Raw genomic sequence first — 21320 nt, 5'->3', positions numbered from 1 at the left:
AGGGAGCTCTTAGTTTGTTTTCATTATTTCAGCTAGATCTACATCTCGTATGAGAGTAGCTACCTGGATTCTAATGAACAACTAGCTCTGTTTCAGGAGGAATCACAAAGAAGGTAGTGGTTCAGGGTGTGGGCTGGAGCCAGAGCCCTGCATGTACAGCCCAACCCTGCGCGACACCAGTTGTGCTGGTTTCCCGTGCCCTGCTTCCCATCCACCTCCCCTCATGGGGTTATTGTCAGGCTTCAGTGAGATGCAAGTGTCCAGTACTTAGCAAGTGCTCGAAAAACGTCAGCTAGTACCGTTCATACAACCTACATTTAACATTTCTACAATCTACCAAGGAATTCTTTAGGAGCTCTTAAGTTCCTATATGAAGTTGGACATATAATTACACAAAAAATAGCCTAAACACAATTCCTGAGACCCACAAAACTAATGAAACCACAACACATATTTGGGGGCAAACCATATCTCTGGCCTAGGAAACCAGCACCAAGCATATTCTTGCAGTGAGAACAATGTAGCTAGATGACTCCATTCACATTTAGCTCCAAGACATAACACACATCAAGGAAAAAGAGAAAATGAGATGCAGAAAGATTAAAGAGTGTCACAATTCAATATTCAACAATAGCTTAGCTATGAAGCCAAAATATGACTAACTCCCACTTCAGCGCTCTATTCTAACCATGCGGGGCTGAGGCTTACAATGTGGTATGGCAGCTGCATAGATTAATGATTCACAAAGGAGGAACAATTGCTGAGTTTTTAGCATTTAAAAATAAATCCTGAAAAAGAGATGCAGTTTAGTGTGGTAGCAAAGAACACTGTATTAGGAGTCCAAAGACCCGGTTTTTCATCTTCTCTCTGCCATTTAATTAGTCATTTGGTCCCTTAAATTCTTTGTGCTAGGTTTTCTCTTCGATTGTCTTGTCTGCCTTATCTGATCACTGTAGGGATCAGGTGAAATGCTGTGAAAGTGCACTAAACTAGGAGGGGTTGAACCTACATGCAAATATCTAGGGTTAGCGGGGTCTTGTTCATTCCCACTATTCTGCGTCCTTCTTTCTTTCTCAAGAAGAAATGTCAGAAAAGGCAGAGGAATGGGTACAAAGTGTAGCATTAAAAATGCTTTGACTAGTCCCGAGGACTCCTGATTTCAACACGTATGCCTTTATTTGCTAACTTCATCATAACCTTGGTGAATAAATTTCGCTCCTCCACCTGCTTCTCCAGCTTTTCCCCCCACCCTGCCTTTATCACTTGCAGGCCTCATGCAAGACCTCGGAATTCACCATTTTTTTAAATGACTCAGGGCCTTAGTACTTTCTATCATTTGCTTCATGGTCTCTTTTTAATTCTTTAGATATCTGTGTGAAATCCTGGGTCTAAATTCTTCAGTAATAAACAACTCTGGTTAAATGATAATAAATCCCCTTGTTATCATTACAACAAGGTTTATGTTATGACAATAAACTTAATCCCAAATAACAAGCTCTCTTCTTCATAACCCGATGATGTTTGTACTTGATGTCAACATTTCATTCACCCGAGACAATGGAGCATTCCTGTAAGATTGTTTTACTACATAAAAACCTATTTTATGTCCATCTTTTCTGTTAAGTGCTTCTTAAGTATGGCTGCAATATATTTGCTCTTTCAGGTACCTCCTTTGGGAAGGCCCTAATAATCAAGTACAGGGAAGGCTTGAGAAGCTGGTTGCTCCTTAAGGAAGAACCAAGTCTTTAAGCCTTTGTCCATGCTACCTGAAACACACATCACCATGTACCCCATCACCCCATATTCAAATAACAACACCCTGCCTATTCTTCAGGCCTTGCCTCCGGTGCCATATTCCCTGGAGAAACCATCACCAACATCCTCTGTCCGGTGCCCCTATTCTAGTGTCTCAGGGACACCCCAGTCTGGTGCACTTCTTAGGTGCTCCTGTGCTTCCTTCATTCATGACACAAGTCGTACTCGCTGACCTCCCTTCACCCCCCTACTAGGCTCTGAGCTCACTGAATGCTAAGACAATTTATCTTCCTATCTACAGCAATGAGTAGAGCACTAGGGAAACCATAGCAATCAATGAATGCTGTTTGAATATTGTAATTCTGATTCAAAGACCTCCAGTAGAGTTGGAGTTGTAAAATATCATCTGACTGAGTGTCTACAGACCACTAGAGGCTGCCTTCTAGTCCTAAGATATGTACTTGTTCATTCCCAGCATCCCTGAGCTCACTAGAAGTGAGGCTAGCAGAAGTATGTGAAGGGGCTTACAAAACTTTGGGGAGATAGATAAAGTCATGATCAAAGGGAGAAGCAGAGACATCTCAAGACCACAGTAGGAAACATACACATTTACAAGTGAAGAGAGAAATAGAATGATTTATGATTATTCTACCTTTTCCGCCTGCTCCCTCCTAAAGCTTCGAGACCTACACTGATTTGTTGAAAAGAGGGGCTACACGGCTGAACTTGGCAAGAGAATATTCAATCTCTGTCTGGGGGCATAACGAAACCTACGTCAAGTGTCCCTTTGGGCTTGCCAAAATAAATACCACAGAAGAAGCCTGAAATGTCACCACCCTTTGCCTCTTCCTTCTCCCTACTGGTCTCAATGCCTAAACCAAGTGAAATAGCTTCTATACACACACACACACACACATAAACACACCCCCCACAGATACAGAATATTCGGGAACATTGTATTACAAAACACATGACCGTCAAAACACTATGATGATTGATGTAGTACATAGAAAAGGAAAATGGGATTTGCTAAATAAAGAATATCAAGGTACTCAGAATAAAAGGACAAGATGATGATCTTATGCACACTGAGTTTATTCTCATGGGATATATTTGGCCTTTTCACAGTACCTATCTGGTAGGAATTCCAACAATCCACAAAGGATTTTAGTGGAAAGACTCGGCTAACTCTGAATTGGAGAACAGCTGCTATTACAAATGGTTTTTATATGTGGATGTAATAACAGTTTGTGGTTACAGGCACATTCTCAAGGGGAAGACTAGCCAAATGAGATGATACCTACAGCAAGCCGTTTCCCAGAAAATAGTCTTCAGGGCCTTGAGATCTCAGAATAGAAGACTATTTTTCTTCAACATAATACAAAAATATTTATCATGGTCTTTTATCTTCTCTCTAAAGATTGCATCCTATGATCTCTAGCCTAAGGATGGCAGAGCCCAGGAATGAGCAGGAATTATTTACTCTTTCCATTCATGAATTGTTGTGGTAGCTGAGAAAGCTTCTCTTAGTGTTAGTTTTTCTTTTAAGAACTATGGATACTCAAAGTCACAGAACTTAAAGTTATTAGCTTAATTAAATTCTATAAGACATTATAAAGAGCTTTACTGGCCGCTGGACTCTGATCTGCTTTTCTTCCCCATTACAACATTTTTTGCAGGCCTTTCCATCACTAAGGGAGAAATAAAAAGGCAAAACCCCGTACAGATTTCTATATTTTATTTATTTATTTTTTTGGTGAGGAACCATTGGCCTTGAGCTAACATCTATTGTCAATCTTCCTCTTTTTTTTTCCTCCCCAAAGCCCCAGCACATAGTTGTATATCCTAGATGTAAGTCCTTCTGGTTCTTCTACATGGGATGCTGCCACAGCATGGCTTGATGAGCAGTGTGTAGGTCAGTGCCTGGGATCCGAACCGACGAACCCTGGGCCGCCAAAGCAGAGCACATGAACTTAACCACTACGCCATGGGGCTGGCCCCAGATTTCTATATTTTAAAGGTGACTATTTTTTCCAAACAGATCCTAGCCATGAAATAGACTCATTAACATATGATAAAATATTGACAAGCTTTTATGAATAGAAAATATTAAATGAGTTGAAACTATGTTAATAATGAATTATCCTAACAAAGGTATGCTTCATCTTGGGACACTTTTCAATGTTGCTGAAAATTATCTCAAAAATGTTTCCCAGGAAAGGATTTTTTAAAAAATCTTTCATATTTGTTGGCTTTCGGTAACACATTTGGTCCAAAATAAATAGGATTAATCAACCTCACTTACTCTTGATAATTCTTCTCCACAAAAAGTACAGACAAGGTAAAACAGCCTTCCAGATTTCTATACGACGTCTTTGCTATTAGACCCGACCGGACTTAAACAAAATACTATTCACAGAGATTTATTCTCAACTTTGTAACAATATAATTATGATTCTTTTTATCCCTTCAGCATCCAGACCTCCTACTGTAATAAAAATAAAATCCAAACAGATTTTAGTAATAGAGCTCTCATTTATGTTCTCTAAAATACTTACCCGAGCTCTGCTTGTTTCCAATAAATGACAACTATGACTGAATTTGTTTGCTTTTCTGCTCTGGAAGTTATACCCTGAGGACACATTTCCAGTACAAAATACTGAGAACAAAACACTCTCCTTTATATTGTTAGTGGTGACGGGACTCGCCAGACAGAAAAGTTAGTAAAAGAAAATGGAGGCCCAGAGGCAGGGCACATGGATTCTCGGCTCGCTTTCTCTCTTCATTTTCGACTTGACTTTTATCAGAATCTTTAACCTCCATGGAATTTGGTTTGTGTGTTTTTGGAAGGGAAACAATAAGACCTATCGCACAAGAGTATTGTAATGATCAAATGGATGTGGTAAACATGTAACTGCTTGGAAAAAGTTAAAAGTGCTCTACACTGTATGCTCAAAGTATCATTATTATTTGAAGAATTAATCAATGCAACAAGTGTTTATTGAGTCCTACTGTGCACCACGCGTGATTCTCTTCAGTTATTATGATAGATAGAGCCCCTGCCCTCAGGGAACATAAATTCTAGTGACAAATGGGAATGAAGGGTCACCAGAAGAGAGGGGACTTCTGCTCCATATAATAGTCAGGGAAAGCTTCTCTGGTATTTTGATCAGAGACCTGAGTGGACTCAGGGAGCAACCCACACAGAAATGTGAGGCAGACCATTCCAGGCATAGGGAATAACAAGTGCAAAGGCCCTGAGGCAGGAGGGTACTTGGAATACTCCAGAAGCTTACAGGAAGAGAGTACAGCTGGGGAGCTCATTGGGTGAGAGGAAAAATGATAGTAGACGAAATCAGAGAGGTAGCAAGGTTGGAGTCCACAAATGATGGAGGGCCTGAGAGACAACAGTAAGAAGTTCGAACTCGAATCGAAGTGAGACGGGAAGCCAAGGAGGGTTTCTGAGCCAAGGAAGAAGTGATATGATCTGATTTATATTTTAAAAAATCACCCTGGCCACTGTGTAGAGTGCAGACCGTGTGTGTGTGTGCCTGCACGCGTGCATTTCTACCCAACTCTTCTCCCTTTGCTCTCTGACAACAGGGATCTAATTGTAAATCCCTCAACACGCACTGCCCTCCTTCACCCCAGGGCCCATCCCCTTAACCTGCAATGCTCTAGTCCCTGTTAGACTCTGCCTCATCCTTCAGGTCTCCACGAAAATGCTACATCCCATAGGAACCCCACAACGGAAATGGGTGCTGGACTCTGCGCCCTCTACTTTGTACATTCTTCTTTTTTAATTATTGATTTCTAGGACTCTAACCCCACGAGACTGAGCTGCCTAAAGGTAGGACCATATCTTTCCATTTCTTATTTCCTCAGACCTTATCATAGTGCCTAGCACATAGTCTGTCCTCAATAAATATTTGATGCCTGCATAAACAAGTAAATTAACGTACTCATGTAAGGCAATTCTACCAAACTTCAAGACAAAGCATCAAAGGATATTCATTTGATTATTCATGTTATCTAGAGGATGGAAGGCACTAAGCCAGCAAACTTGTAAAATGTTGGTTCATTTCTATATGATTGTATAGAGGTAGGAATGAGCCAGATAAAAAGGGAAAGGGGACAGAATGTGGAAACCACCCAAGAACAGGAAATGACATGACGCATTTGTGAAGATCCTAGCAGAACTGAATCCCCGGGAGCAAGGATGAGGGAGGCGGCTGGGAAGCTGATGACAAAAGGTCAGTGGGCTAAAGTGAACCGAGCAGTGTGGGCTTAACACGATCCAGCTATAGACCAGCCACTCTGGCAGTGGTGTGCCTGATTACCAGGAAGGAGGGTTAGTCTGGCAGCAAGGGGACTTTTGGGGACACAGCAAGAGTCATCCAAGCAGATGTGACAAGGACCTAAACAAGGAGAGTAGAAATGCACAGGAGGGAGCAGATCACAGGGGTATTGTGGACACAGTATTCACAGTGCTTGGTATAGGGGTGGGAGCAGAAAGCACCCTGGGTGCCTTTCCAGATGGGGGCTGGGAGATCATCACTACCCTACTTGGGCTAAGCACATGGAAGCAGATTTTCAGGGGAAATGATTTCACTTATATATGTGTTGCAGTTGAGGTGGCTGTGGAACAACCAGGTGGAGTTGTAAAGTTGTCTGATAAGAAAGAAACACAGTTCTAGAGCTCATCAGAGAATTCCAGAGCGGAAATAAGGATTAGGGGGTCACTGAGTGAAAAATAATAGTTGGTGCCAAAAATTTAGATAGCATCCAAGAAAGTTACTGAGGGTGAGAAGGGCAGAGGGCCTAGGATGGAGTTATGAGGAGTCCTGGCAGGCACCCATAAAGAAGGGGACAGGGCACCCAGAGGTCTGGGTTGGTGCAGCAGCTCTGTAAGCCTATGTTTACAGCTTTGGGTCCAAGGCTGTTGCTACAGTTAAGGCCCTTCTCAGATTGCTGGAGGGGGACAAAGAAAGGCCAATGAAATCAGTTTTACCTTTAAGGACATGGATCAGAAATTACACACATAGCAAATGCTCAAATCCCATTGACTCAAACTTGGTTGCACAGATGCATCTAAATGCAAGCAAGTCTGGGAAATATGGTCTGCCATCGGGCTACTGTGTGCCCAGATAAAACCTGGAGGATTCTAATACAAAAGGGAAGAAGGAGAGATGGGTAGCAAGGGGCACAATTAGATTCTCAGATCATTTTCTTTTAAGTATTTTGCTGATATCTAGCTCACCAAAGCAAGGAGAGCTTTGACCAGGAAAAATAAAAAAAGAGAAAGAGGTAATTCTGAAAGCTGAAGCTTCCAGAAAAGGGCAGAGGAGGCAGGGATGCTGGCGCAGAAGGTAGCTCTGGTGAGGATGTGGTATGGTATGGTCTGATGAACACAGGCTGCACCAAACTGAAACTCCGAGATCTGCCACTTACCTGGACAGTTTTCTTTTCTGCCTATATCCCAGTCTTACTGCAGAGGGTCCCTGAGAGGTTAATGAAATTCAGTATGTGCAGTGCGACACACAGGGCCTTGCACCTAGGAAGGACTCAAACTGTGACTCCTTTCTTTCGTTTTCTTCCAAATTTTAGAGGGCAGAAGAAGGACATCAAGACACGAAAAGAAGCTTAAGAAAGAGGGTGGCTGGACCCCAAAAACTGTGCCTACTTCACGATGACGCCTGGAACAATCTGCAAGCTCAACCCTGAGCTTAAATGACAACATTTATGCCTGAGCTAAAGGACAATCATGCTACAATGCCACTTTGACACCAGTGCCTGCCGCACGTCTCCAGAGGTAGTTTTAAGGCAGGGGAAACATTATGATGGTTAGCCCAGAACAGCACTAAGAGTCAGCCAGATTTCAAATTCCGGAAGCTGCTGGCTGGCTGCAGAGGCTTGTGAGGAAAGAGTCTTATTAAAACTAACAAAAAAGCATGCGTTTAAAAGTCAGGTAATGCTGTATTGATAGCAACTTGCATCTGTCACCCTATCAACGAGGAAAAGGAGCAAAAAGAAAGTTCCACCTGAAAACCAGTTGACAGCTCCACCCACTTACAGAAAAAAAATTAGCAGCACAAGAAGACAAGACTCTATTTCTTTGATCAGGTTTTAAGCCTTCGCTGCCAACTTTTCACTCTCGTGTCTCACAACCTTAGAGATGCGTCCCCCAGGCTGTTCACTTCATCATTAAGGCAGAAGTTACCGGGCGTGTCTAAAAGAACAGATCATTAACTGGAGAGGCTACCAGGAGTGAAAAACCTCCCTTCTCTATCTCCTTTCCACCCTCTACCAACTTTCAGCCAGAGCAAACGATGCAGGAAAGAAGTGGCGAGGTCCGCGTGTTCCCTTGAGCTGGGCCAGTAGCAATACATAGCGGCAACCACCCATTGTGGGACCACAGGTAAAAGGTGAAGGCAGCAAGAAGAGAAACTTCTGTTGGTCAGTTTTCAAGGTTATGTAACTATTAAGTGTGAACAAATCGCTATTATTATTTTAATCACAAAAATATCTTTTGTTAGTTTATTCAAATGAAACTATCTAGGGAAAAATACCTAACTCCAGCTTGGTCTAAAACTCAATGCCAATGGCCCCACTGAGAGAAAAAAAAGAAGAAAGGTAAAAATATTATCTTGCTTCCATAAAAAGCTTTCATAAGGGATTTTTAATCAGAGGTTCAAAGCACCATTTATTTCCCTCTATCAGAAATTCCAGCTGAGAAGAAAGAAAAGACTTTGGGGGAAAAAAAAAGAGAATTTGCTAAATACAGGCCTAATATTTTGAAAATGAATGCACAAAAATAATCTGAAATAAGTTGGACTTCAGTAAACGCATCAACATTAAAGTAACAACAAAAGGAAAGTCGGAAAGAGGTTTCTCCAAACAGACATTATGTTCTGGAAAAACATTGGATTTGATTTGCATGCTTGGCATGCTTTCGCCTCTGGAATGAAGTATTCTGGATGCTTTTGCAAGATATCTCTCAGAAGTCACCTGTGTTGGTTTCATTTCTATTGTTCCATGCTTATGCTCCACTGCTCACTTTCCACTGTTTACAAAACAATTTATGATAATTTCATATTTATTACAGTTTTCACAACAAAACCATTTCATGGCACACATCACTCTGTAACAGAACCCTCCCATGGGAAGCAAGTCAGATGCAAATCTCTCAGCTCCATATACCCCCACAGTTTAGTGATGCTGCATCACTCGATGAACACAGGACGAACGAGCTACCACTTCCACTCAAAGTAGCAGGTCTCAAGGTGGGAAGGGGTAGATTTTGTTTTAAAACTAAGAATTAAAAAGAAGGAAGGAGAATGAACAAAGGACATAGAAAAGGAAGTGGGTACCACCCCAGATCAACTTTGCAAATCATCAGAAGCCCACGGAGTCAGGTCAAGGAGGCAGTTAAGCTCAGTTGGTTCAAAGACACTGAGCTGGAAACAAGAAAGAAAGTTATACTGATAGCTCTGCAGTTAGAAGAGTGGGGTTTGGAGTCAGAGACACCCAGGTCTCATCTCAGTTCCAGCAGTTAGGTGACCTCAGGCAATTTAGTGAACCTCTCTGAAGCTTTGTTTCTGGAACCATAAAAAATACCTATATCAAGTTCATCGGCTTGTATACACAAACACATACAGAGCACTTAGTGAACTGTTGGCACACAGTAACTCAATAAATGGAAGCTGTCATTATTGTAGGATGATGATATCATCACCATCATCATCATTATTATTAAATACAAGCTCCATGAGGTCAATGATTTTTGTCTAATTTTGGTCACTGCCAAATCTTAGCAGTGTGTAGCACATAAGAGGTACTCAATAAATATTTGATGATTTATCAAAATAAAAGTATAATACCTTTCAGAATAAGGACACTTGCTACCACCAAGTCCACCATTTTCTAACATGTTCTCAAAATGGCACCTCACAGCCTTGGTAAGAGGCCATACTGTTCATTTGAAAATAACTGGTATTAAAAACTCATAGTCTATTGTGTTTTTCATTTTGCACACAGATAGTAACCACTATAATCATCTATAAACCTGAATCGACACATCTGCCCTGACATCTTTTCACTGCTTTTCAAGACATTACACATTTTACATTTAAAGAGTCTATGAAGCAAATAATCAAAGAACATCCTGATGTTTGCTTCATTCAAAGTTAACCAACCATTTAGCTGAATGATAATAAATAACTGCCTTTATTTATAAACTTTCTCTCTAAAATATAAATGCTATCAACTTGAATAAGCCAGAGAAAACAATAAAAACCACGGTCGCATGACCTGGTTTACAGGATTTTGGCGTATTGTGTATTTCCAACAGCAGCACACGTTACCTTTGCAGAATGCTCCATGGTGACCACCACTTTGGTTCTGGCACTTGACACGAGATCCATAGCACCTCCCATTCCTTTCACCATCTTCCCCTGTAAAACAGAACCAGAACATAAGAAGTGAGTCTCCATCTTTCACTTCTTTAGTATGTGGCAGAACACAATTAACTCGTAATAAGCCATTGTAATAATTAGTGAGAAAAAAAAATCACTCATCTTCATTGCTTAGTACTTGAAGGTTTACAACCTTAATATTCTGTTCTTCTATGGTTGAAGGATAAATATTATGATACCACTTTTAACAAGGGTGGCTAACGTTATTTTGCTGATGATACGTTAGCAATAAGACAAACAGTGCATAAGAAAAATCTTAAGAACTTTTCCAAAGTTCTGGCACATTAATATTATTACAATAACATGAGATTGAAATCCACATGCCCCTGACATCGATTTCTTTCTTTTTAAACACATAATAGGCACCGCTGAGTCTTCAATTACAGACACTTTCTAAAGCACTCTCTTGGAATTCCTGCAGATTAAAATGCCATTAGGTAATAGGCTGAGGCACTAATGGTGTTTCCCTGGTAATGATTAATATGAAAGGTGGGTCTGTCTTTCTAAAATTTGGCATTTATCTTGCTTTTAGAAAAACAAACCAAAACAAAATGAAAAATATATTCCTATTAAGCGAAAACAGAAAACAGAAGCTGAGTTCAGGATCCTTTCACCATTCTCATTCTATTTTTGTTCATCTGTCCATCTCCTCATTCATTAAACATTTACCAACCACCTTCTATGTGCCACACACTCTGAATAATTTCCACTGTCTATTCTGTCTCTTGGTTACAGAGTTTTGGAAAAAGCAAATGTTTCCAGAGATGATGAAATAAACTCTTACTCAAGTATATTGAAGAGAAATGTTGTCTAACATTTAAACCTCCTTAAAATTTTATTTTTTAATCCAAGTCCTCTTGCTGATTTGACAGTGAATTCTAGCAGGGCTCTTGGCCCCTTTCCTATAATTGCATAGCTATAAAGAGATTAGGCAATGCACCCACATCTGGCTTTAAAACACAGACTCAAATCCGTACCTTTACGGTACAAAATATGGACAAGCCAGAGATGGAAGCAATGAATGTCTATCAAAAACTCTATCACAAAGGAAGTTTGAGATTTTTAAAGCATCAAAAGACACTAAAGCAAGTCCATTCCAAAACACCTCAACCTGCTGTGCTAAGAACCTCCGGGCAGCCTCAGCTTTCACAGATAGTGTCCTTGGGCAGACTCCAAGGGCGTAAGCGCTAGAAGAACGAAGAAGCCAAAGGACACCAGAAATGAAGCTAGTGTGTTAAAAATTCCTTGAATTAAAAAAATTCCTTGAATTAGAATATACCACACACGAATTTTGTCCCCTGTGACACAATGATTACAGGCAAAAGCTGCTGGCAGCCTCATATGGGAAGCTTGTCCAAGTTAGGCAAATCTGATTTACAGATTTTTAAATCACTGTCAATTATTTAAGAAACATTTATAGAGCACCTACTGGGTACAAAACACTGTGCTGGCACATAAAGAGCTATAAAACATGGTGGGAGGCTCTTCTCTTTGTTGCTGTTAAAAAGAACATTCCTGCTTGACTCAATGTAAATGAAAAGCCTTCATCACTCAAAGAGATTCAAGGGGTCTGATGTCTTCTCCTTAAAGCACATGCCTCAAATTTCAAAGCACTGTTTTGAGACTTAAATATTTGTTTCCAGGAGTGAAAAACACACAAGATTAGGTGCAGAACCTCTCAGAGCTATTCTATTAACCCATTGTATGACACTGGCAAAACACCAAATCTCTCTGAATTTGGGTTCATTATCTACAGACCAGGACTAACAATATCTGCCCTTTCACAGAGCTGTTACAAGGAAGGTATCGGATAATGTATAGAAAATCATATAGTAAATAAAGTTTATAAATTGATTGACTTATATCCTTTCAGTCAATTCAGTTTACTGAGTGTTAGGTATGAGGCTGGCATTGTACTGGCTGCTGGGACTAGAGGTTATCAAAACAGGCTTCTTTTCCTCATAAACTTCAACATCTGGGGGAGGGAAAGTATTCATGAGTAATTAGAGAGACTTGGACCAAAGTTCCTGCCCTTAAAAGAAGCATATCCTACCAATCCCTCATGCCCAAGGCAGAGCAAAATGTCCATTCCCTGTGTCCCTGTGGACCACTCAGCATGTAATCTACCACAGTGAATTTCAACCTTTTCCCTCATCCTTTTTTTTTTTTTTTTTTTTTTGCATTATAGGTGTTTGGGTGAGTGAGTGGATGAATGGATTAAACTAACATTGGTCAAGTTCTAGCAGAGCACTGTGGATGCAACTGCTAATGGTGCCTGGGGAAGCAGGGATAGGAGGAAGAGGCCCATGGGAATTTCACAGAGGAGTGTTTCACAAAAGTAGTCTGCAAGATGGGAAAGAGAACAGCAGGATCTCCTAAGAGAAAGCATTTCTGGCAGGTTAACAGGAAAGCCTTCAAATATTTGGTTTTGTGCTTTTCTTTTCTTTTTTTTTTCCTGAGGAAATTCATCACCCTGAACTAACATCTGTTGCCAATCTTCCTCTATTTTGTACGTGGGTCACTTCCACAGCATGGCTGCTGACAAGTAGTGTAGGTCTATGCCCAGGAACTGAACCCAGACCACAAAACAGAGTGAGATGAACTTAACCACTAGGCCACAGGGCCGGCCCCTTGGTTTTCCTATTTTTTTCAGTATGTTCATTGTATTGGAAAAAGAAAATAAAATGTTTTCCTCCATTTCAATTCCCAATGATTTCTGAATCAGAATGAATTAATAAAAAAAAATTATTCTATCTATACCAGCAGAAAAAAAAATAAAAGTTGTATAAGACATACACTCTGATGCAAGTGAGAAATTCATCACCATCCTTCAACCCAGCTTAGTAGGCACTCTTTTGGGACCCAACTACTTGCAGGACCCAATTCTCCACTGAAGTTAGGGGTGGCCATGTGCCTGAGCTCCACACAATAGAAGAGAGAGAGGTGATATTTGTGATTTCCAGGCTCGGGCCCATAAAAACTTCTCATATGCAACCCTTCATGTGTTTTCACCTTCTGCCATCTGGACGCTGACATCTAAGGTGACCTTGGAAGATGGCTGAACTTCCCTTAGCCTGGGTCCTTAAATGACCGTGCGTAGCAGAGCCCAGTCCATGGAACCACATTGCATTGTTCAACATGAGTGCAAAATAAGCATACAGGGTGCTAAGCCACTGAAATTGGGAAGCTTTTTGTTACAGCAGCTTGTGTGACTAATATAATGATTTGGTGCTCACACGAGTTCTACAGAAGGGTGAGAATTCAGTGTAGAATTAGAACTAACTGTTATAGCTGCACAACAGAGGGGGGACCTGAGCAAGCCTCCTTAGGGGACGTTTTACTATTGTTCCTCAAGGGAAGTGACAATGTCAGATGCTGTGCCAGGCACTCTGATTCACCTCTACTCAAATGTCTAACACACTGCTTGACATTTTACAGAGATGAGAAACCGACCTCACCCTCATCTTCATCTCCTGCCACAAATCCCACATTCTATTTAACATACAAAACAAGGAGTGGATAAAACAGAGAGGTTAAGGAGCTAAAGATACACCTTTAAATAAATCACAAGAGGAAAATTGATAGTTTGAGAAAAATAGGCTTATAATAAAGAAGAGATTCTGGGTATAATTGAAGCACTGGGCCAGGGTGATAAAAAGTGTGGCTTTCTTTAAAATCTCATCAGCAAACATACATTTCTCTTTTTTTGTTGTTTTTTTTTTTGGAAAGATTAGCCCTGAGCTAACTGCTGCCAACCCTCCTCTTTTTGCTGAGGAAGACTGGCCCTGAGCTAACATCCGTGCCCATCCTCCTCTACTTTATACGTGGGATGCCTGCCACAGCATGGCTTGCCAAGCAGTGCCATGTCCACACCCGGGATCTGAACAAGTGAACCCCAGGCCGCCGAAGCGGAACATGCAAACTTAACCACTGCGCCACCAGGCCGGCCCCATACAGTTCTCGAATGGTGCAACTTTCGTTCTGAAAGGAGTTCTGGCTAGCATAACGGAGAGTTGACTGCTGGATACTCATTTCACAGCCAATCCATCTTTTTGCAGATAAGGCCTGACCCTGATATCAAGTATGCAAAGAACACTGCAATAAGATGAGCTAGAAAGGCTGCATGCTCTATTATGACACAGGTACACAACTTTTCTAAAAAGATACTGACTCAAGTATTATCCTCAGTTCACCAATATTTATTCAGGATCCGTTATAAACCAGGTACCAAGATACGAATTAGAAATAAAAGATGTACATGATTAGCTTTTTTCTAGAAATAGACTGAAACTAAAATCAACATTTTACTTATATAATACTTACTTTGATCCCACTTTCTAATATGAGAATTGTAAAGAAAGTACAAGAAATTCTGTTAATAGGCATTAGCATTAAAAAACCCTCAATGTATCAAAGTACAAATATTAAATGCACTCCCAAAGAAATAATAGTTAAGTTCTAAACACGTTTGGTGACATTTTAAGGTTTTTATGAAAAAGGTAAAATGAACACATTTAAACAATTCTGCAAAATGCTGTTTAAAGTAAAATATAAAACATACCAAAAATCATTCTTGCCATCATCTTTATCATTAGTACATAAATAGTAATGGCTCTAAATATTCTGGTCTTAAGACACAAACAGCTTATAATATATAGAAACAATTTAAAATCATTTTAAAAAATGCTATGTGCTCCACTAGAAAATGTGAATTGACCAGAAGTAAAAGGGAGAGACAACTGTGGAGCGATTTATTAATAAAACTAGGGCTTGTTGCTCAATATTAATCATCAGAACATTAAGTACCCACCTCAATCCAAATACAAGCCTCTTTATTCCTGTCTCACTTCCTCATTATTAAAAAATGCTCTAGGGAAATAAAGGGGCCTCTAATCACGCTCAGAGTGAAGAGCAGGAGCGAGGGAAACTGAGAAACATTAATAACCACATGTGTTTAAACACAAGAGACGCGTTATAACTCCTCTTTTTAAAGAAAATAAAAGATCTACAATTTGCTTTAGTTTAACAAAGTTCTAACAAAGTTACAGCAGAATATTTCTCTTTTCTGTGTTAGACTTTGTATTCAAAACCAAGAGAAATGTGATTTTCCTTTCAAAGATGAATTGTATTTCCCAGGACAGGTGACTTGATCACGTAAACCAAGCAATACCGAACTAGAAATATAATTCTAGTCTCTATTGCTAAGTAAGTTAACAGAATTGCTTACAACAAATATCAGTTATCAATCACAATATGGGATAAAAAGAAAAAGCACAACAAAAAGCAGTACTTGGATAAACTCAAAATTTCATTTTAGCAAGCTCTCTGGTTCCTGTGCTCTCGGGGACCTTGTTTCATCAATTACGCCCTGGCTCCAGTTTCTCCCTCCTCCTCCCTCGACAGCTCCTCCCTGTTGATTCCTCAACGCACTGAAATCCGGTTTCTGTCTTGACCATGCCCTTGAAGTGAGAACTACTCGATCAGGTCTCTAATACTTAGTCAACTGACTCAGTAGACACTTTGTGGGTTTATTTCACTACCTTCCTGGACCCTTCTATTACATTTTACTGTTGTCCACCAACTCCTTGAAACTCTCCACTCATGGGCTTCCATGGTATAATATCTGCCACCGTGAGGCTCTCAGGCTCCTTGCTAGCATGCTTTCTCCCCACACCACCTTTGTGTGTTGGCCAACTTAAAAGTTCTGTTCTTGGCCTCCTGCTCTTGGTTCTACTTGTTCTCCAAGACTGCACTTCATCTCTTCTCATGATATCGACTTACCCTGTCTCTGATGATTCCTAAAGCCACATTTCCAGCTCAGATATTTCCTCTGAGTTTCAGACTTCAATATCCAAACACTTCCCAGTCACCCTGTGGCACAATCTGTTAGCTGATTCCCAAAATCATTTCCTCTTAGGATAGTTAGGCTACATTTTCCAGCCTTCCTTGAAGATATGGTTAGCTACATGAATAAGTTCTGGCCAAGGGAAAGTGGGTGAAAGTAATATGTAGTACTTCCAGGGCTGGACCATAAAACCTTTCAGGGACATTGCTCCATGTTCCTCCCCTTTCTGCAAACTACATGTTGAAAATTGTGGAGCCATGGGATGGAAAGAATCTTAATCCCCTCATTACTGCACAGAAGAGAGCTTCCTGCCACTTAGGGATATTCATTTGGTTCTATGTGAGTGAGAAATAAAAACTTCTACTATATTATATTAATTATCACATGCCTCAGCTCAGTATGGTCCAAATTAAATTAAGCATCTTTATCAAGGCAAATCTCATCTACCTACTAATTTCCCATCTCAGTTAGTGGCCAACCATCTACCTCAAAGTCCAAATCAGAAAAGTCCTTATCTCTGCCTCTCCTTCATTATCTGTGTATAATCAATCTGTGTTTCAAACACTAAGAACTCCAATATTCCCAATATTTCTTGAACTTGACCTTTTCTTTCCCTAAGATCCTTATGATTCCTCCCTAGAGTGTCTTAACAACATCGCTACTAATCACCCTATGTCCAGCCTTGTCCCTCTCATGAAAATGATCTCTGTAAAATGAGCGTCTTATGTCATTCCTCTGCTTAAAACCTTTCACTCTTCCCCAGGGCTTCAGGGTTAAGTCCAAGCATCTCAGTCTGACAAAAACGCCTGTGGCAACCTGGCCTCTATCCTCCTCATTTCCCCACACCTTTGTTCCCATTTCTATTCCAGAAGTGAGTTGCTTGTACACAGCATATGGCTCCACACCCTAAGGTCCCATCCTCATTCTATCAAGCTCTCCAGCTCACCCTTGATGTATCAAATCATGACCGCTTCTTTAAGGAAGTGTTCACATACCTCTGTCCCACCCCATCAACAAGATTAGATTAAGGACCTCTCTTGGGTGCTCTCACAGCATCCTTGCTTTTCCCCATTTTAGAATTTGCCACGTGACCTGCATCAAGATCAGGGCTGATGTTCCACTGGCAGGTAGTGGCAAAGCCACACAGGTGGTTATAATTGACATTCTTCCTCACAAAATGAACACTATAGTCTCTCTAACCAACCTCCTCTTCCCACATCTAGTAACTTAAAACATAATAGCCAGCCTCCAAGATCCTATCCAGCTGCCACCACCATCTGTTCTGACTGATCACATCTAATCAGATTAATCAGTGCCTGTGCACTAAAGAAATCAATTAACTTCAAATAGCAAAAATGAGTTCTGTCCCAGAGTATTAACTACACTGATTCTCTCATTTTGTAAAAGTATAAATATCATTCAGTATTGCCTCCATAGTTCACTCATGAAACCTCATCACTCTAAGAAAAAAATCCCAGTGCACATAAAATTGATGGTAGGTCATTAGCTCCATCTTTGTATAGGAAATTAATCAGCATTTATTAAGTGAATAGTTATAAGTATGAAACTTGTATTTTCTCTTCCTAAGGTACAATCGATGTTTGACTAAATTTCTTTTGGTTATAAATGAGGCACTTTGCATAGGTTGACTTCTTTGTACAAGGTCAGAAAGACTAACATTCTGATCTCTCTATTTGCTGGATTAACAAAATGGACAACAGGAGAAAAACTCTGTGCTATTCTTAGCTCTGTTTTGAAGTAGTAGTTTCAGTCTTCACAGAGTCTATTCATAATTCTGCAGAGATGAAAACAAACATCAAACAATCTGGCTAAGTGAGTTCACTTTGTTTTATCAGGCCTCCTACAGAAGACAATGACGGAAAGAGTGTGAGCAAGTGCTTAAGATATAGGGATGGATATAAGGAGATTTGTTTTTATTTAAAATGATTAAGCATTATTACATTATAAATAAGTTATTTAATTGAATTTATTGAATAAAACTAAGCATTGGAGTTTCTAGTCCTGTAAATTAGCCAGAAATAGAATAAGTATAATACTTAAAAATCCAAGGATAAGTTATTTTCTCCATTAACAACCTCTTCCTTCCATTAGGTCACTGAGAGAAATATGTTAGAATCACATGAAATTGCCCACATGTGGCCATGTGCAACCTACAAACACAGGAATTCCATATGGCTGCTTCAAACTCATGCTCTAACGGTAGGAAAACAGATCCCATTTACTATCACACAGAATTTTTTAAAGGCTTATATTATTTTTAGGAGATTCCTAGATAATCACAACAAAAATGACAGCTAAAATACAAATGGAAAGGTAACAACTAATCATTTTTATGTGTCTGCATTACTAAAATATATCAACCCCCTCAACAACTCATTCACATGGAATATGAAATTATTACTATTTCTTTTGGAAAGAAGAAACAGCCATTCTCAGAAAATTTATTTTCTGATTCCTCAAACGGGGTGTGGGTTGGTTGGGGGGAAGGAGGAGGATGTGAAAACTAGAACCACGGGCAGAAGCACACTTGCTCCATCACCTCCACCCACTGTCAGCAAAGCTCTAAAGAGCAGAATTACAGATTTATTGTAATTGCACTGCCGTCTCTGACAGCCAGATGGAATTTTCACAGAGAGACACAGTGACCGAAAGAACATTATTAAGGAATACATAAAAATCATTACCAGTGTTTTTATCCACAGCAGCAAAGATTAAAAATAATGTAGAAGATAATTTAGAAGTCAAAAAAAAGCACACACTTAAGAGCAATTGTGAGACAGCATGCTATGTATGCTAAATGTAGGTGTCCTATTAAACAAGTATTAGAGGGTTAGGTGGAAGAACAGAAAACCGTTTTGACTCTACACCAAATTAACAAATACTCTGTTTTTCCCAAAATGTTCTGTAGATTCGGCTGATGACTACTAAGTGCCTACTGGGACTTCACAGCTGTGAACATTCAGGGTGAACTAATAACGCTCCGGTCACTGTTGAAGAGTCTTTCAGCTTTTTTCCACTTGTGCAAATTCAAATCTGTACAATGGAGACTCAGGGCCTCTCACATGTGAAGACAGGTCTCACCTTTGGTTAGCTGAGAAAGCATACCCCACTTTCAGGACTAGCAGAACCATGAGGCAATGTCATCCCACAGTGATACAGATCCTGGGACCAACATGAGGGCTGAGCCCCAGGAGGGAGATGCACATTATCTTTGTGAGAATGACCCACCAACACAGAATGCTCAGAAGCCATGTCACTTCAAGAGGGTCCTAACGTCACAGGTATCAGATGATTTTAGAAATCAAAAACAGAATTTCTCCTTTGAAGATCCTGGAACTGAAAGCACATAGAAGGTAAAATAATTCCTCCTCCACTAGGGAGAATGAGGTGGAAACGAGGAACTTTTTCAAACACCAAAACAGGTTAAAAGAATTACTTTGGGGAATTTGCCTTAAAGCTAATATTTTTGAAAGATACATAACAAGGCAAATTGAGAGAGCATTAATTTCTATCTTCTTATCCTTTCAAGTCAACTGGGCCTGCGCAAGCTCTTGGATGGTAAAAAAAAAAAAAAAAGAGAGAGATGATGCTGGGAATAATAATGAAAAGTTAAGTGTCTTTAGAGAAAAGAAACAAGTGAAAAAAATTGGGAGTGACGATTTTGGTAATGTAGAAATCAAAATACTGAGAATAGAATGAAAAAACAAAAGACACTCTTTTGAAGTAAAATACAAAGAAAGATCAGAAGAGTTAGAAACATATATAAACAAATAAACTTTAACTCACTTCTTGATATGCTGGTGTTTTAACTTCCTAAACTTCATAAAGTGATATAAGTTTCTGATCTTGATGGTTTCAATAACTTTGTCCATAACACCAAAGATGGATGTTACATACATGCAAAACAGTATTAAATATCAACGTTTGAGTTAAAAAAAATGATTATTTCAAGTCCATTTTATATGGAGCCTAAGTTGAGGTATGTCTTTTATTCCCAAGAATGACATTTTTTAATCCCACTATTTAGAAGGAAACACGTTCTCCTGATAATCACCTTGAGACATAGTGAACCAGGAAGGAATTACTTTTTTCCTCTAACCTCAGTGAGAAGATCTAAAATGGAAAGTTGTTTATTTTTATTATTCAAAACTGAATGAGTGTGGGTTAGTGTGCACGTATACATTACTTAGTTCTGCTCACTGAGAGGCCTAGAAGCAATGACATCCAAGTAGCAACAAGCACCACTAACAACCACATCTTACTTTCAAAACCATTCTCAAATAAAAGAAACCAGGACTCCTTGGAGAAACAGCTGACTCTAGGGGCAAGAAAAATATAAGATGAACATCTTGTAGTAACAGAAGGGAAGGAAGTACTTGACAAAAAATGAAAAGAATGGAAGAAAGAGCTCCCTACGGCCATGGCTGGGACAATTTGAGCATGAAAATAAATATCATGGTGTTGGACTATAACTCATAGTACAAAATATACATAAGTCCATACTGCTATAAACAAATGACTGAATAAATAAATGAATGAGAGAGAAGAGACAAATCTTTTCCTGGAAGAACTGAAGATAATATATAATACTCCCACTCCAAGAGACCTTTGAGAGTGGGCTGAGTCCATTGGTGTGCTTCTGAAGAATAAAGTAGGGAAAGGGAAACATAGTAACTTGATAGTGAACAAATCTCGTAAACATCACCTTAATAACACGATAAAGGTTAATTTCAACAGTGATGTCATGCAGATATGCTATACTTCCTAATATGATGTGAAAAGAAAGATACTTTACCCTCTAGAGTATTCTTTCTCAAAACTCATAACCCTAGTGTAATCATTAAAAAAAAAAATCAGACAAACACAGACTAGGGGACATTCTACAGGACATCTGGCCAGTACTTTTCAAGACTATCAAAGTCATGAAAAACAAGGAAAGACTGAGAAACTGTCATAGGTTAGAGAAGACTAGGGAGATGTGACGACTAAATGCAATGTGGTACTGTGAATCGGATTCAGTGTAGACTTGTACACTGAAAACAACAAAAAATTTACAAAAAATTTTAAAGACACAAATAAATGGAAAGACATCCTGTGTTCATGGATTTGAAGATTTAATATTGTTAAGATGTCTAGAATACCCAAAGTTATCTACAGAGTGAAAGCAATGTTTATCAAAATCCCAGTGGCAGTTTTTTTACAGAGGTAGCTAAAACAATCCTAAA

The 21320-nt window shown here is 39.6% G+C and overlaps 1 protein-coding gene across 1 annotated transcript in view; it reads right to left on the bottom strand.

The window, feature by feature from the left end:
• The window catches only part of OXCT1 (3-oxoacid CoA-transferase 1), a 129219-nt gene that overhangs the window by 15197 nt on the left and 92702 nt on the right, over positions 1 to 21320 (bottom strand). Inside the window, 1 exon segment of the mRNA NM_001309306.1 lies at positions 10119 to 10208. Coding sequence (NP_001296235.1) covers positions 10119 to 10208 — 90 coding nt within the window.

This window comes from Equus caballus, chromosome 21 (assembly GCF_041296265.1).
Source record: "Equus caballus isolate H_3958 breed thoroughbred chromosome 21, TB-T2T, whole genome shotgun sequence".
Classification (NCBI taxonomy): domain Eukaryota; kingdom Metazoa; phylum Chordata; class Mammalia; order Perissodactyla; family Equidae; genus Equus; species Equus caballus.
The sequence above is the reverse complement of the archived record's forward strand: the minus strand, read 5'-3'. Positions and strand labels throughout refer to the sequence as shown.